The 17,959-nt window shown below is 46.1% G+C and overlaps 2 protein-coding genes across 3 annotated transcripts in view; one reads left to right on the top strand and one right to left on the bottom strand.

Moving 5' to 3' along the window:
- Nucleotides 1-5,469, top strand: part of Igl (IQ calmodulin-binding domain containing protein igloo) — a 142,692-nt gene extending 137,223 nt beyond the window's left edge. For both annotated transcript variants that reach the window (XM_077706004.1, XM_077706005.1), the window contains 2 exons: nucleotides 2,465-2,573; nucleotides 4,145-5,469. In XM_077706004.1, the coding sequence (XP_077562130.1) occupies nucleotides 2,465-2,563 (99 nt within the window). In that variant the 3' untranslated portion in view covers nucleotides 2,564-2,573; nucleotides 4,145-5,469. The remainder of the gene's footprint in view (nucleotides 1-2,464; nucleotides 2,574-4,144) is intronic.
- Nucleotides 5,470-6,675: 1,206 nt separating this feature from the next.
- Nucleotides 6,676-17,949, bottom strand: Nnp-1 (Ribosomal RNA processing protein 1 homolog Nnp-1). Its single transcript, XM_077705999.1, has 10 exons — nucleotides 17,720-17,949; nucleotides 17,542-17,621; nucleotides 17,311-17,454; nucleotides 16,512-16,706; nucleotides 15,775-15,839; nucleotides 13,566-13,767; nucleotides 11,675-11,772; nucleotides 8,198-9,545; nucleotides 7,465-7,558; nucleotides 6,676-6,935 (listed from the first exon to the last, which is right to left on the bottom strand). The coding sequence occupies exons 1-10, from the start codon at nucleotides 17,841-17,843 to the stop codon at nucleotides 6,772-6,774; spliced, it is 2,514 nt and encodes an 837-aa protein (XP_077562125.1). The 5' UTR covers nucleotides 17,844-17,949; the 3' UTR covers nucleotides 6,676-6,771.
- Between the last annotated feature and the right edge of the window lie 10 nt (nucleotides 17,950-17,959).

Raw genomic sequence — 17,959 nt, 5'->3', positions numbered from 1 at the left:
TAGGAAATTATTTGCCGGCAGCTTGGTTTAAGCAAAGGTCCTATTCTAGCTCCATTTTAAAAGCGCTGTGACGGCGCAAATGACCGAAATAACCCACGTGGTCGTACTGTCACGGAAGTTGTCCTTCGCGAGCAAAGAGTGCCGGCATTTCGTGTCAGAATAATTATTTGCCGTGAGAGCACGGCCGGGTGGCTTATTTCGGTTATTTGGGCCGCCACAGTGCGTTAAAATCGGGCCTAGAATATGACCTTTAGTTAAACCAAGCTGCCGGCATATAATTATCCTAGCGCAAAAGGCATGCACCCTTCACCTAACGGAACATGGATGTGTCGCGGCTAAGGCAAGGAGCCGGCAAATAATTAGGCAGCTTCGACAGAAAACTGCCAAGAAAGCTGCCGGCTAATAACAGCTTACAGCGCGGAAGACTGGCACTCTTCGCTTCACGGCAGCTTGCGAAAGAAAACTCTCCAGCTGTCTGCCGGCAAAGCGCGTTCTCATACAGCATGCCGGCACTAGTCATCTGACCGCAGCAAGCCAATAAGGGCAAACTTCCGCTCGCGCGGGTAGGCCGGCTGCCGGCCGAATATCCACTCCCAAGAATTGATGTTTCAAGCTGATATATTTTAAAATTTGCTTAAAATATGCAAAACTAACCATCGCGCGACATTTTTGCACTACTTTAATTTAACATTGCCGAAAGAGCCTTATCTCTAACCAGGATTTAACATCTTGCGACGCTTACCACGTCTATCATCTGGTTGGGGCGGCATGTTGCGATGGCAACAGTCGGGTCGGCTCCGAAACAGATCGCGATTTGAACCTACGTAGGTTTTAATTGCGGCAATACGTTGATATTAATTGCTGCGAAAAAAAAAAAATAAACAGGCGCCAGTAAAATCGCAGTGCCGCTTCGAGCAGAGGCACCCGTGTTGGAGGCGGTTTGCAGAGCTCTATCGGCATCAAAACACGGATATCTCAGGCGCTGCGGCTGGCTAAACGTTCACCCACGACGCCCTGTCAGGCAGGCACTGCGTCATGGCATGGGACGACAGAATTCTCTCATAAGGAGTGAAACAAACCCACTTGTTCGCCTACGGCCCTCCTGGGTTAGTGCAAAAAGATGCCGCAAAATTTTGACGCCGGCTTTCTTAAAAATTAAGGTTAAAGCGCAGCTCAGCATTTCCGACCAAGGATGCCAAGATGCAGCACAAGTTGTCGCGCAAGTAAACCAAAACATTTAATAAATGTTACAATGCCAACAATATATTCCAGGAGCAGCTGCTTAACCAAATACTTCTCGCTTAAAACTAACCACGGTATTACGTATACAACACTCGTGTTTGACAACATCGCGAAACTGCACACATCAAGACAACTTAACGGGCGCTTGTGACTGGAAATAAAGCTTTTTTCAGAATCACTGCCACAAATGCATCAGAAACATGTCACAGCGCGGTGGTATCAACGGGCGGAACAATATGTGACCAATGAAAACGGCACAAATAGCAAATACTTACAAAAATGAGGGCTACACAAAGAAGCTCGAAGATCGGCGCCCAGCCGCAAACTGACCGTTGGGTTTGGCGCCAAAATGATTACTCTTCAACCCAGCGCGCGCCCAAGCTCATGCGAACGCTGCGGAGGAGGTAGAGGCAGAGAGGAAAGCCACTGTTTTCCCAGTCCATGGAGTCACATCAGGCCATACCGTTGGCGCCAAACCTGATTACTCTCAAACCAGCGCGCGCCCAAGCGCGGGACTGTACGGCCTGCTACAAGAAGGCTAGAGGAAGAACTGCTAGCAGCAGTTATCAGAAATACGTTTTAAAGACGTCATTGTCTGAGGGATATTATCCTTGCAATGATTGACTTCTAGAAGCCATCTTTTCCTGTCTGAAATCCCTTTCTGACGTTTCCTCCATAAATACGACGTTTTCTAGACATTCTGTGCTACCTGGGTAGTGGGTATACGAGAATTCTTGGTGGGAATGTCGACATCATAGCCAACAGGAATGGCTCAATCGATCGCTTCTCAGCACATCAGCGACTATTGTTGTCACTGGCCAATTCCGCTGAGTGGGTACGTGAGAATTCGGGGTGGTTATGTCGACATTGCGGCCGAATGGGGAGAGGTAATCAGCCATGATCATTGACGACAGCTGTCATTGTCACCGGAAAATTCGCATAAGTGGATAGGCCTACGCAAGGCCTAACTTTGGTAACCTTAATGTTGAGACTAACGACTAGTGAACTGCCAAACAGCATCACATTTACTGTACGTTAAGCTGCAGGTGCTGGTCGACCTTAAACTGCAATGTTAGGCTGTCGCATACACGATAGGCACATCAGAGCCAAGTTGCCAGGCATCTTCAGGAGGCTACAAGTTTGCATGGAGGGAAGGTCTAAGACCACCACGAACAGCTGATGACTGTCCATGCTGTGTGTAGTAACACCCGCTTTCTTGCAGGAGCTTAAGGACATGGACCTCAACGATCCAGATCTGGCTAAAGCAGCTGTCAAAATTCAAGCGACATTCCGTGGCTACAAGACGCGCAACAAGGAATGACCATGGCGAGGTGCGCACCCCGTTGTGCTGCTTTCACATGGATTGCAGGTGGACTATTGTGTTTATCACCCTCCAAAAGCCCCAGAACATTGGGGGCACCTGGGCAACTGTCAGTGGGTTACTTGACAGTGAGTTACATCACTGAGGAAATTTACTTTGAGTGAACTGCCTGCGAGGCATTGCCCAACAGACCTACACGATGTGTCACTACCAATGGGAATTCATGTGCCCTTTGCCTGACACAGGTTTGTGACACCGCCGTGTTTTCGCACAATGAGCCAAGTAACATTCTGCATTATTGAAAGAACTTTGTTGACGCAACTGCATGTGTGCATTCAAGCTAATTGAAGTACTGTCATGGGACTGACCCCAAGCTAAATGCTGTAACTTGAATACGATGTACGCTTTTGCACCCTCCGATGTACGATGTACGATGTACGCTTTTGCACCCTGGGGAGACCTGGGCTTCAGTAAATGTAAATGTCACACTTACCTTGCAAGTCTTTTTTTTAAACCACAAGCGCTGCACGCTGTACACTGATTGTGTATGCATTGCCAGTAAGTATAAACCAGGATGTAATAAATTAAGTGCTGACAATGCGCTCCGGAAACCATTCAGGTAATGTCCTATGGGCTGAGCATTGCATGACGGTACTTTTGAACGCCAACTTGTGATGTTGTTTGAACTAAAAGCAAGTTACTGCATACGCCGAAAGGCCGGCACTCTTTGGGTGGCGTTCAACTGTCCGGTAGTATTTGGTATTTTCATTGCAATGCAGACAATGCTTAATGCATGTACAGTTGCAATGATAAAGGAAACTCGAATACAAAAATATGAACCAGAACATACAATTAGCACGATTTCTTTTCGTCCAAGACAAAATGATGTGTGGCTTAGTTACAAAAACAAAGTTGGGAAATGTATACAATGTATACCAATTTCCATGTATACCAATATCACACCATTATTTGACCTCAACAAACAGTATTTTTCAATTCTGCATGTTCTGTTTTATATATTTGTGTTCGCATTTCATTTGTCGACGGCTGTACATACATATATGTATACTACAAGGAGAGTTCTTTTAGGCCAACGGGGTAACGCCCCTCGGTGCTAATTTCACGCTCAGCTCAGGAGAAGATGGATCCCTCACACCGCTCAGTGCAAATGCAAAATATATATTGGATCCTTTGGGCAGGTACTTTGTGCTTCGTTTCGTCTCGTTTCTTTTTATCTTGCTGCAAACCGTGTTCAAGAAGCTACGCCAGCATCTAGCAATCTGAGTTTGTCCTGTCACGCAGCTAAATGCACAAACTTTCCACAAAAAAGGAAAAAGCTTGCTGTATTTTATTATTACCACAAAACTGTGTGCACCTATATTTGATTCATGATGGGGAAGCTTTTGTTCTGCACACACCTTTTCGGTTAGCACGTTGCAACGAACTGTGCAACCATTTTAAGATTTACTATTTAATGTGTTTTATACTTGCTGAAGACAAAACAGTAGAGAAACTGCTACAATGACAAGCACTCCAAGATAATGCTTTCTTGAATTTTGCCTTTTTCGCCCTACAACTCAGGATGAAGAGTGTCACCAAGACTTCCAAGAAGCCTACCCGTACACAAGTATTTAAAGCATGCCACGTGGCCCTGCAATGTTCGACTTCATCTAACTCCAAGCTGCAAAGAAGAAAACCAGGATACCCCTGCTCTACCTAAAGCTTCCCCCCTTCTTCCGCTTTCCATTTGCCTCTCGGAGAAAACTTTTAGCGACGGAGCCTTTCACGCACAGCTGGATAGATACCCCGTGAAGACAGTGGCTCGTGCGCGTATTTTTTCACAATGAGGTAGAACTGTTGCAAGGTGCATGCAAAGCTCGCATGTGACAAGAAAAAAAAAAGAGAAAAGTTTCAGCTAGATTCTTCTCATATCGCCAAGTAACATGCATATCATTATCCAAGCTTTAAAATGCCTCGCGCCCTGCCATATTCTGAGAAAAAGAGCACTGGGTCCTCTCCTCTATTTTCCCTGTAATATCCCCAGCACCCACCTGCAAGCAAGGATGGGCCGGTGGCAAACTAAAAAGTAACAAGTATGCTGCAAGTTTACCCAACTCAAGGGCACTTGTCTTCTAAGCGTTTCGTCTCCTCATTGTGACGAGAAAAAAAGGTGAAAGCTGGGGACATTAGCTAGCTAGGTACTGTTGTTTCAAGACGTGCTGTTCTTTAAATTAATATGCCAACGTGACAACTAAATTCAGAAAGCATAAAATCCCCTGAATATCTATCCATTTACATCATGATAAGCGCTTGCAAGAGCTGTTCAAGGAAGCTGATGTATTAATGATAAAAGAACGTATGCATGAAATGGCCATAACATATACTATTCTTACAAAACCAAATGATAACCCTTGCAAAATGACTTCCAGGCCTGGAAATGATGTGCCGAAAGAAAAAATACCATAAAAAACGTGGTATAGGCACACAGTAGCAAAATGTCTGCGCTACCATTGGAGGATTTTGCAGAGCAGTTACTTCAAGCAGGGAGCGGCAGGCGTCAAGAATAACAAATTGAGGATAATGCTTCTCACTGTTACGGTGCTTGCACATTCTCCTGACGAATAGTGTTTTGGACTGGAATGCAAATGAGTGCACAGGATATGCTATTAATGAGGCATTGGCACGGGCCTGCCTGTCACTTATTATTCTTCGACACTTGGCTGCCTCATCCTGCCCTGTGAAAGCTGAAGGGCTGTTGTCCTGGCACTTGTAATTAACAGAACATGAATAGGGTGAATAATTCGAGAATATACCAATAAATTACCTTGTGTACGCTGCATGTAACAACAAAAAATATCTCCATCCTCAAATAAAGGCATTGTTATCTACGACCATCAGAAACAAATCCTGTACACATGTGTGTGTCTGTTAGCCCTCTTGGCCTATACGACCAGTTTTTATTGCGACAGCATTATTGGTCTAGTCAAGCAAGTTTCGCCGTGCGCGAGTTTGACCTCTAAGTGATACCAAGTGACTCGCCACACCACTGTGGCATGGAGGAGGGAGAGCGAGGGTGGAAGAGGGCGAGTGCAGCCACGGCGTGAAGAAGGGAGCGAGGACGCTGGTCCATCTGTGCCCAAGTACTGTTGTCTGCACAGTCCCACTGGCGAAAACGGCAAGCTGTGTCAGACCCTCCTGCTGACGTCACTTGGCTTGCTAGCCAGTTAAAGCGAAAGCTACGAGAAACTGATGAAAGGACAGTAGTGAGTGCTCGCAGTACAGAATGTTCGACTAGCCATATCGTTCAGTTGGCGAACTGTGTTTCGGCTGCTTTCGCTTGCATAAGCAGCCTAGGCGAGCTAAGCTGCAGCCATTTCTTTTTTTTGGTCCATTGGTGCCTAACCATTTCCCTGTGGTAGGGCATCATTTTTAAACCTTGTGTTGCGTTTTCATTTCGTTGTAAAGTGACAATCTGATATGCTGGGTTTCCACACAAACACATGCATATAAAGATGTTCTTTAGGAAATGTCGCCAGAAATATACTGGGCTGCAAAGGGGCAAGCAAGTTTGTAGAAATTCAATGACAGCTCTACAGATTTCTCCAAACCATTCAATTCTTTAGCAGGTTCGGTCTGGTATAATGAAACAAAGTCTGCAAAAATGATTATGGGGTTAGTGCGAACGCTACACAGGTGATGAGGCGCGCTGTAGTGGAGGGCTCCGGATTAATTTTGACCACCTGAGGATCTTTAACAGGCACCGAAATCGCGAACACACGGCCGTTTTTGCTTTTCACCTCTATCAGAAAAGTGGCCACTGCGGCCGGGAATCGAACCCACGTCCTTGGGCTCAGCAGCACAACACCATAGCTATTGAGCTACCGCGGCGGGTTTGTCTGCAAAAATGAGACAAGCAAACAAAAAAGCAGACAAAAATCTACTTTTTTTTGCCCCATAAAAAAGAATTAATTTTTCATCATAAGCAGAAAGTTAAAACCCCTGTTCTCTATTTGATTTATTGTCCACCGATGGCTATCAGAAGGTGCTAAACTGCAGGTTGCACATAGCAGGACCAGCAAAAATAAATTAACAAATAATAATAATACAAAATAACAAATAGAAAGATACACATCATACTATGATGCTGTCTTTATTTTATGCTTTGGGGAACAACTCGATGCGGAGCTGAGCGCAAGCTTTCACGTGTCCTAGAAGAAGTCAGATGCCCTAGAACGTTTCTTGGGTCGTGCCGGTGAAGCAGTGTTGGATGCGAGCGAAAGTCGTGCCTTGAGCACCCCCTGTGCGGGCTTTTTGGAAGCATCAAAGGGGATCTGGGGGCTGTTCTTCAATGTCTCGAAGTACTCCCGTGGATCTGGAGAGGGGAGAGAAAGGGTCTCCATGAACAGGGGTGCACTCGAGTCGCATTCAGGGAGACCAGCACAGCTCCCCACAGCACCCTTGTCATTTGTAATTGTGCACTATTCGTCATTCCTGACCACTAACTAGTGTTCACCTTCCAAGACAACAGCAGAGACTTGTCTGCATAGAAGAGATGCTGTTCAATTTATGTATCTATTTACTATGCAAGGATTTGTACATACGGAACAGGGATTGCACTGGAGTGGGCATTAGCTAGGTAATTTCATTCTTGTGTAAAGACCTTGGGAGGGGTGAGAAATATCAGTGAAATGCTTGAAGATTTCAAGTGACCTGAAAGGAGCCAAATCTTGTACACTCCAGTGTTTAGTTTAGCAGGATGCAATCCAGATAAAAGTTTCCCACACTAGCAAATAAAACTTTCGCCTTTATGTGGAGCCAGAAAATGAGACTGTTGATGCACTCCCACAAAAAAGTTATCGTTTACCTTTCCTTTATATTATGCTGCCTTTAGGGGTACTTACGCTGAGCTCTGTTTCTGGACAAGGCAAAAACCACCTTCTTTTCTTCCTGCCCGGGTGTCGAGGGCTTTGCAGGCGGCGTCAGGAACGTAACGGGCTGAAAACATTTGAGATGTTTAGGCTGGATAGTAGCAGTCAGTGGCGTAGGAAGGTTTTATTTCTGTCATAATACGTTTCCCAAGATTTATGGGGAAAGGGGAGACGTATATGACAGGGCATAGGAGGTGGCTGCAAAGTTTCCCACAGTGCACTGATAATGAGATGCTGAAGCCAAATTTTCATGGCTGCACACTATGACTACGCTGCCCTCACATATGGCATGTGAGCCAGGCTGCCTTCCCCTCTGAGGTCCACCATGACAAAATCCAACATTCGGGATTTATTGGCCCCGCCGGCTACTAGGGAGTTAGTGGCAAGCACTGATGTCATTCTCTTCGTAGCGCCAAGGCACTACTGAAATACCCGTGTATGTTACCCTTAACTTGAGGTCAGTACTTTGGGTGCAAAAGGCTGTTCCCCTGTGTAATACGTGCTCCTCTATCAAGAACTTTCTAGTCTAAGCCCCGAACAAACCATGCGCTTTAAAATCTGCTAGCTTGTTGCCTTCCTCTTGACACATGGATGCTTAATGCAATATTTTTTGGCAGAAAGCAATACCCCGAACTCTTCAAGCAATGCCTCTTCAACAAAAACAAACAGCGAAGTTAGAAGATACGAGCAAACAAAGGATGAGTACCTTAGATGGGCCAGCTTTTGCAGCAGTCAGGCACTTGCGAAAAAAGGTGCCGGCTGGCTTGCTGAGCTGGGGGGTACAGGGTGCGCTCGCTGGTGGTGGTGTTTTGATCCCGGGAGACTTCGCCACTACCTTCACATCTGGCACAGGTGGACTGGGTGGCTTTGCACTAACTGCTTTTGTGCCAAGCCCAACTTTCTCACTTTCTCGTGGCCCGCCACACGAGCTCGCCACATTTCCGGTTGCGGGGCTCTTTCCTTTACCAACAGGTGTCGAAGCTGGTGTGCCTGTTTGCAGGGGCCGCGTATTAGGTGAGGCCGCGAGTTTCACCGCCACATCCCCACAGCTGGTTTGTGCAGTGATGAATGGTGTAGCGACTGCGCGAGCTGGCTCAGGCTTCTCGGTGCTAACCGGTGTGACCTTCCAGTTCGTTGCCGACAGCCTCCGCTTCTTTTTTGCCTTGACCTCTGCCCTCCTGTTCAGCAGCCCCCCCTTTTCCTGGGGAGTGTGACCCTCACTTGGACATGCTTCACTGCTGCTCGGCTTGGCCAGCTGCAGCTGCACTTGGCCACTGGGTTTCTTAGTCAGAGACTTCTTTCGCGGTGCCTTGCCCAGCACAAGAGGGCCAGCCTTCTTGGCGAGCAAACTCTTTCCCTGAACCACAAGAGACTTGCTTACAGGGGATTGTGGCTTTTGGTGAACCACTTTTTCAGCAACACCAGCATCCTCACCTAAGCCATTAAGTCCATTCCCGATCTTCTCCACGTTTTTCTCTTGCTTCGTCTGGCTTGAGTCAGCCAGATTGCGGTGACCAGCCTCACGCTTTTTGCGACGTGTTCGCTTCTTCGGAACCTTGCTTGCCTCTCCAGCTGCTTCAAAAGATTCCTCAGCTGAATCTTCAGCACCAAGCTTGAGCTTTGCAGGCAGTTTTCGCTTGCGGCTAACTGTGGAGGGCTTTGCCTCCACCACTGCCGAGTCGTCTTCGGAAGAGAGACCAATGTCTTCAGGTATGTCTTCTGCTTCCTTGCGCGATTTCCTTTGCCTGAGCCTCTTTCTTGGCCGCTTTGCCGCCGTTCCACAGTCTGCCTCGTCGCCAGACTCTTGGCTGTCGCTGTCACCACCGATAAACTCGTATGCCCCGCTGGCGCTGTCAAAGCCAAAGCTGGGCTCTGCCTTCTTCCGGCCTTTCTTAAGCTTGTCCACCTCCTCCCGGTCTTCCTCCAGTTCCTCCTCAAGCTCTTCCTCGAGCCTGTTGGCTGCGGCCTCGATGTCATCGTCCGTAATGGCCCTGCCAACGCCGACTTTTTTCACGGGCGGCCGCACCAGGCCTTCCTTGAGAATGGCCCTGTACCTGAGAGGATAAGTTGGAAGAAGCGCACACACATCGCACAAAAGTGTCAGAAATAGGCACTGCAAGCGGAAATAAAGGCACTGCATGACAGATGCCAACACAAGACTGAGAGTCTCAGGTAGTAAAACAACACAAAGTGCTACACGTCTCTCCACGTGAACAGTGCTGCGAAAAATGAGACGCTAGGACCTGTCTAACCGAAATCTACAGTGGCCCTCCTAAGCTTTCGGTGCCGTCATTCTTTGGCGACACCACTATTTTCTAAAATAAGCATAGATTGTTTCCCAAAATGTGTTGCGAAGCATCTTTGCATCTCCAAACCTGCACACCGCCCCCCCATTATTCAACAGCACCCACGGGAACAGAGGAGGGATGTGGATATCCTGCCTCTGGCCTCACTTAATCAGAACCTGGCACTGACACCATTCTTTGGACACTGGCTTCATCTGCATAAAACCACAGCAGCGTAAATAGGCCACTCATGCACAAGGCAAGTACACAAGTGACAACTCCGAGCCAAAGACAATTTCTTTGACAGGATCATTCGCCCCAAGAACTATCCCAATCCCATTTGCCCCAGTTCACGCACTCTGTGAAGGGCAGGGTTTCCCAATGCTCAAAAATGTCTGCAAGGGCTGAGAAGTCCCCGAATGAAATTGATCATGTATGTTGACAACAACCATTGTGGGCACATGACTTGATGCAGCAATTACGAGAGTATGGCTGAGCATACTTGTTCCAGTAAAACATGAGAAAAAAAAAAAGAATTGCCAACACACACAAATATTTCTCAGCGGCTCATGGATCTGGTGCTTCCCGGAGCACTGTGACCATGCAACTAAACAAGGATCCACCACTTTCAGTTGGGGTGATGACTCGATCTCAAACATTTAATCAGATTGTAAAAAAGATATGCTGGGGGAACATGATAATCAGGAACTACTAGAACACCTTACTTCCTTGCGTGTAAATGGCTTCGTCCTGGAAAAGGCCTCATGCAAGGCATTGAAAAGATTGTGTCTGTAAACAAACCAAGCATTTAAAAAAAAAACCTAATAATGATGGTCTCATACACCATAACTGAAAAAGTTGAAAAGAGTAGGTTTAGCCCTTTTGCTTAGTTTTGGGCTGCGTTCTAATTGTATGCAATTAGTATTTATGTAGTTTTCACACGTCAGAACCACACATTTCCAGCCTTCTAAAGATTCCTGAGCCATTATACTCGGTTACAACCTAAGAACGGCAACGGAAGTTGCCGCTGTGCCTTATCACCCTAGCCGGATGTTACTTCGCGCAGCGCAAGTAGCGTGTTACTGAGAATATTTTAATTTAACAGGGCACGTGCTGTTTCCACGATTTTTCAGACTTAATATGCTTATAAACTACTGCTGTGACGACAAATAAAATACTTGAGGAAAGGCAGCCAATATCACGCATTCATAGCAATCTCCTTACAAAACACGTGCACCCGTTGACATGCAGGTCTGCCGCTTAGGCGGAGTGATACCATACATGAGCTAGTGCTGTTCTTATCTTGTTCCTGAGTATACGTAGTAGGCTGTGGAACGTGGTGCCATGCTGCCTTTGGATTATAATAGGACACACGGGATAAGCTAGATGACTCCAAATACACCCGCAGGGGCAGAAAAGGCACAAGGTTTGGGCCTAAAAAGTTGCCCAATCATATCTAGGAAGCCACACTTGTTTGCATTCAAGAAGAGCATGCTGACATACTGTGAGTTCCTCCTCTTGATGCAGAAAGCCCAGTTTACTTCCCAAGGTGTGACCTTGACACTTTTCCTTGCCATTGCCGTGCAATGAATCAGCCAGCACACATCATATGATGGCAGTGCCATCTGTGTTCACCGAACGAAATGCTCTGCCTTCTGCACAGTGGTGTTGAGTGTTTTGCTTTGGTACAGCCAATGCTTATGTATGCAGGGCTAAGGCAAGTTGTAGGGAAGTCTTTGAACCGCCCATAAAGCATTGATTACTTGTAAAGCAGGGAAGCCCATTGTGAGTTGTCCTAACTTCATAATGGTCAAATTGAGAGAGTTTTACTGACGAACTCTCCCACACAGTATTGCTCACAGGTACCTTATAAAATGATGAGACAAAGATACACTTACTTTTTCACCATTCTGGTTATTACTGTGCGGTTGAATGGCTTCAGCGTGCTTGACTTCAGAGTGTCAAAGAGCTTGTCAGCAATCATGCTATAGTCAAACTGCAACGAAAAAAGATACCATCCTACTGAAGCACTAGTGAGCCATAGCAAATACGCTTGCATGCACCACAAGGCATCACCTTTAGGCTGCACTGCTTCACAGCTACCTATGAATCTCAGCAATTAGACAGTAAATCAGTCACCTCAAGGGAGAAAAAAGGGCAAACCAATTGACTATTTTCTTAAAGCAACGAGACAACAAGAAAATTTGAAGTATTGTGCTTACATCTCAGGAAGTTCTGAAAAAATTTTGTTTGCACCGTCCGATATTACTTCCAACTCAGTATTTCTCCATCAGTTATAATCTGCAACTGTAAAATACTAGAGTTGAGTGTAGCGGCTCTACACCTAACATAACTGCTGTTCCTTTTGTCGATTGATTGTAGGGTTTAATGCGCCGATGCAATGGAGGGCTCCGGATTAATTTTGACCACTTGGGGATCTTTATTGTGCGCCAAAATCTCGAACACACAGGCGTTTTTGCATTTCGCCTCCATCAGAAAAGCGGCCGCCGCAGCAGGAAATCGAACCCTTGTCCTCGTGCTCAGCAGCACAACGCCTTAGCCACTGAGCCACCGCGGCCGGTTATTCCTTTTCTCAGAAACCTGCTCAAGGGAGGACGTCCACAGAAATGAGGAACACAATGCCACAGGTGTTGGAATGTGAAGATGCTTGATTTACAAGCTCTGTGATGGCAATGAGATACCTGTGTGCATGTAGGATCAGGGCAAAGCAACCAAGTTTCATAACGGCATCTCTTTTGATCCCTAAAGTCCTGCCCACTGTTGTACCACCGGCTCATGGACTCGTGTCTTATACTAGACAAACCCACCAGTTTGACTGCTGATACATAAACACTTGCGAGTAAGTAACTGTTATTGAAGACTGTGTTAATTGTGCAAAGGTGGCAGTAATGCACTATTTTAAATGCAGTGTCATGAACAGCAAGAAACACAAAACTGGCAGTCCCACTTTTGTTGTTTTCTGAAAAGACTGTAGCCACCAACAAGACATCACTAGGCATGCAGCTTAATCTTTTGCTGTCCTTGTGTGTTAGTTATTTTACCACAATGTCTTCCTTTTAAAGGATACTGACACGAAATTTTTAAGTCATTTTTTTGTTTGCTGCTAGGCCAGTAATTATAGAAGGGCACCTTAAATGGTTGACCAAAGTGTAAATGAATATTTAAAGCCTTGTTTACTCGTTTCAGTTCCAGTTTCGATAACACAAACGAGGAGGCCACCATGATAGGACGGCCCTCTTAACATAGCCGTTCTAGCACCAAGACCGATCTTGACGCGCTCTAGAGCGAGCGAGCGTGTACGGACCGGTTGTGGTACCACGCGCATGGGCAGCATGACGCCGGTCCCAAAATTGTGACGTGATACACAAGACTTAGCAGTGCACTTTGAAAGAAGCCAGTTCTTTGGTAACGTCACAGAAGCCCTGACGTCTACACTTTGGGATGAGGCACGTGGCACGGCATTCAATGCGTCATGCTGATGCCAATGTCTAAAGGGCATCCGTTCTGAGCTTTCTTGTGTGTGCAAAGTTTAAAATTGATTTACATATGTTATAGTGAATGGTTGCTGTTGAAACTTCCTGGGGAATATCGCCATACACAAAGGGATCTTTTTACATAGTTATCTCAGCTTTGAAATTTTGTGCCAGTACTCCTTCAAAACACGAACTTATGCAACCATCTTTAAAATTCCCAGATACAACCACTCAAGCCCAAATTTTAGCAATTTGGGCCCAGTAGTTTCCTAATGTTAGGCTTGGAGCTACTGACCGGGATGGCAGCAAGGTCCTGGCTGGCCTCTCCCTTCTCGAGCACTCGCCCGTGCTCGTCGTACTCGTCCTCTTCCTCCTCCCCCTCCTCGCCTCCGTTCAGCTGCACTCTGCTCGGGTCCACGCCCAGCTCTGCCGCCTCCCGATCCAAGTCGATCGCCAGGAAGAAGACGTTCTTGCGCACGACATCCACCAGGGTGTGCCTGCACCATGGAACAGCCGTGACCCACTCACTGTTTGGTTGTTGTTCTTGTATGTGTTGTTAACTGGCGAAAGGGCAACTTGGCCAAAGAGTGCCAAATACCAGGGTTTTGCCTATTTCTTTGGGGGTACACTTCTTATTAAAATGGTCAAAAAATGGTGCAGGGGCCATTTCATTAAAAGCAACCTATTGGTGTAGAGCAGTGGTTCTCAGCCGTGACTGCCCCGGGGACCTTTTTGGGCTTTTGTGAAAGTGATGGGGGACCCCACCATGCAGCATACCTATGTTGATTGGTGTCATAATGTCAGACAATGGGCCTCTTCGATTTACAGTCTCGGGCTCACCGCGGACTCCCCGAGAAGCAGTCCAACATTCGATTTTCCCGTGTATCCCTATGGCTTCGGGGAATCCTCGGACTACCCGCGGGCAGCCCGAAGTGGAAAATCGAAGAGGCCCGATTTGTACTTGCAGCCTGGTCACCCACACACTTATCCGATGCCCGCCTTTTATGCTTGAGGCTAATGATGCGCATCATATGTTAAACAATTTGGTGTTAAATCTTAAAATCTTCTAAACACCTATATGCTGCCTCCACTGTGTATGTTTTTTTTTTCTTCTCATAGCTGGCGGTTGTGCAAAAAGCAGATGTTAAAATATGCGCTACGCAGAGAAACTAAATGTACATGTAATGTGGCGAAGTCAGCTTTTTGCACCTGCAAGAAATTGCTGGCAAAATTGAGAAAAGAATGGCGGGAGCAAAAGTTTTGAGGGAGGCTTTGCGGACCCCTAAAATGCTCTTTCCGTGGACCCCCTTTTGAGAACCACTGGTGTAGAGGACCATACTGCTAACTGTTTGGTGGCTGCTGTTAAAAAACACTGCACGGGAGCCTTCCATTTTGAGTGCGCTCAAAGAGAAAGGCTGGCATGAGATGGACTGCGAGGATTGCTAGGTCAGCGTATGGTACCAACCACATGTATACCACAGCGCCACTCAGAACAGACACTTTTGAAACAGACGCAAGCACAGAATACTGTCCAAAGATATAGCTGTAATGCTAGTAACATCTGTAAGTTGCTTTCTCCACATTTCGGTCGGAATGGAGAATTTTAACCCTTGAACTGAGGAAGACAGAGGGAGGGCAGGGGGCACTCAATCAATACAGGCCTACCACACAATTAAAAGAATTTATTTATTCATAAAAACTGCAACCCTCTTAGGGACATTAACGGGTGGGTTACAGTGAAAAAGATGAAACGTAGGACTTGGAAAACAATGGTGCACTGCAATACATGTGCGGTGATCTTGTTTACTGCAAGGGTACAAAGTGTTAACTGGCTTTATTCAAAATTCAAGGCCCCAAAAAATTGATTTGAGGCCTTACGACCCTTACGAGCAAACGAGACCCTCAAGCTCATTTTGAAAAACAGCATGAAGAAAATGAGGGGTGTGGAAAGCACAGACAGGACTAGTGCAGTTTTTCAAAATAAACCACTAAAACTTGCCCAGCTTACAGAGTGCCAACATGCCCCACGTAGAGAGCACTTCAAGCGTAAAAATCATAGGCGCATTTTACACAGTGGTAGTAATCTGATTAGTTGCTGCTACATTCGTTTCTTAGAATTAAAGGTGCACCCATTGTAATGCGGTCTATGTGAAGAAACCAGAAATGCACACAATGGTAGCAGAAAACTGATGACAAAGTGCTCTGTTTGACAACTCCTATCATACTTCACTCTCTAGCCAAAATTAAAGACTGCTGCCATAATATTTTTTTTTTCGTAATTATTAAGTTATCCAGCAACAGCCAATGTAGCAACTTCAGCTAAAGTGATATTAGTCCATCCATTCCCAACATGGGCCGTTAAAACTAAGCAAAGCAATGGGGCAGCTACTTTCTATAAAAACTTGCAAGTTCCTCGTTTGTGCTACACAATCAAATACTAACATGCAGCCGTCGACAATTTCTGTAACCAGTTTCAGGGTCCCTTTAAAAGAAGTGCAACTCACTCATTCGATTGAGTCAAGATGTCAAAGAATGGTTCCAAGAACAGCAACGCTTGCTCTGGTGACAGCTGGGGAGGGAGAGAGAAAGAGAAACAAAGGACGGTGATGCAACATCGTACAGAGCAGCTATGGTAATAATTAGGCAACAATGTGGTGACACTCCATCGAGTCAGCATCAATGCACAAACCCAATGACGACACACAAACATTATTTCCAGACAGACATTTTTAATTGCTCTTACATCCACAAGACTATTCCAAGTGAACTTTTGAGTGAGCTGATACCCCCGGCAACCAGCTGCTTGGTTGCGTCATGATCAAAGAGATTTCTCCGCTTTATTGCCCCAAAAGAGCATGCAAGCACCATGCACACACAGGGCCACAGGTCATGTGACCTGTGACTGCACAGCAGAGGTAGTGCACAAACCTTATGCCTTTTTTCCTCCCTCTCTCTTAACGCTACGGTCTTTTTGAGCTTCACCCTCGCTAAACCTAGGCACATGCCACTAACAGTTTTACTGCACACACACAAAAAAATCTTAAGAGTCACCTTCTAAAAAGCGGAACAAGCTTACTGTAAATAGCAACTTTACTTTTCAACTCCATATTTCAGAAATTTAACAACTAAAATTTAAGAAAGCGTATGTAAAGCCCCCATCACGTACGGAGTCTTCGCATTTTTCACTTCATGACACCTTGCCAACCCTCTCCGTCCCTTCTGGAAGATGAAGTCTGTTTACCTCTGCACCGTGCATTCGGGCAAGCTCTTGAAGGTAAACATCGGCCACGTGCAGCCTCAGGCCAAGCGGGATTTCCTGGCTGTTGGGGCACAGGGCGGTGATCTTGAGCGTGTTGCAGAAATCCACAATGCCTTCATCCTCCCATGCACTGCCACGGGCACAAACAACACCCTGGCGGAAGCAGCGGCGCACCAACTGGCCATCGAGGGAGAACAAACAGCCACCACAGGTTAGCGCACCAACAGGACAAGAGCCACTGCGGAACAAGAAAATGGGCAAAGAGCTCCATAAAAAAAAAACTGTAAGCTATGTGGTAAATCAAGAATGTTCACTACCATCAACAAGAAACAAGGCGAGGCAGAATGTCAGCTTTTTTTCCCTTTTGCTAGAAATATAAGTGTCCCAAACAGTGCATATTTTATAGTATTATTCCTGCCTCACATTTTAGGACAGCGCACATAACAATGGTCCCTTTGAAAAAAATGAACAACGTGGAACGATGCATGCCCAATTATGATCTATTAAATCTTCCTTCACTTGATGCGTTATTTTGCTCCAAGTTGATTCCGATACAAATTGAGCGGAGTCTTCAACATTACAATGAATAAATAAAGAGAGATTATGGTTACGTCACGGCCAACAGGCATTTTAAAGCACAATTTCTCTTGCTGCACAGAGCTGTACCATAAATCCGTAACACCTTGTGAAAGCATTTACTAACGCTTCATCCGACGAAAATTAAACGGTAGAAGCAGAACTGAAGGGCACCCGTAAATAGAGGATTTGATTTTGGACTTACCATCATAAACTTTTCGAGGCGAAACCTGTCGATGGCAAACCACTCGCGGGCCATCGTCTTGAAAAATGTGTCGAGGTAGAGCAGCGACTGAGTGCGGTCGGCGAAGCAGTGTATCAGCCCCGCTATGCTGCTGGCAAGTTCTTGCTGTAATGACACGGCAGCGAAAAAGGAATCATGAGCATGGTTCACAAAGCGTGCCGATTAAAAAACAAACGATCGGTAATTACACACCTGAATGAATGGCTTGTCGGACATCCACATGCAGAAAAAGAGCCCCTTCCACAGTTTCATCAGCGACTCCTCCGTAAACTCTAAAATCACACGAATAAACTGCTGTTATTTGAACGAATGCTGGGAAAGCATGTCAAAAGTGACAGCGATCGAAACATTCAAGCACATGGCATCTCACCCGTGTTTTCGTCGCCAGATTTTGCTCGTATCCATCTCGTCAATTTCCTAAGCGCCCTGTCACGAGTCACTTTCTCGTTTGCTGCCAGATGGTGGGCGAAATAAACTTCCTGAGAAACAGGCATTTTTGCCCCGAACGCACGTGGTTAATGTCCCAACCTTCGCCCACTTTGAGCATAGACAGAAAACGCATGCACAGTGCACGAAATCAAAGACGCACTGAAGACGATGATGATGATGA

Source organism: Haemaphysalis longicornis, unplaced genomic scaffold (genome assembly GCF_048455015.1).
Source record: "Haemaphysalis longicornis isolate Haplotype H1 unplaced genomic scaffold, Haemaphysalis longicornis Haplotype H1 scaffold_4, whole genome shotgun sequence".
NCBI classification, from domain to species: domain Eukaryota; kingdom Metazoa; phylum Arthropoda; class Arachnida; order Ixodida; family Ixodidae; genus Haemaphysalis; species Haemaphysalis longicornis.
Note: the sequence above shows the minus strand (reverse complement) of the source record. Positions and strands in the feature narration are given on the sequence as shown.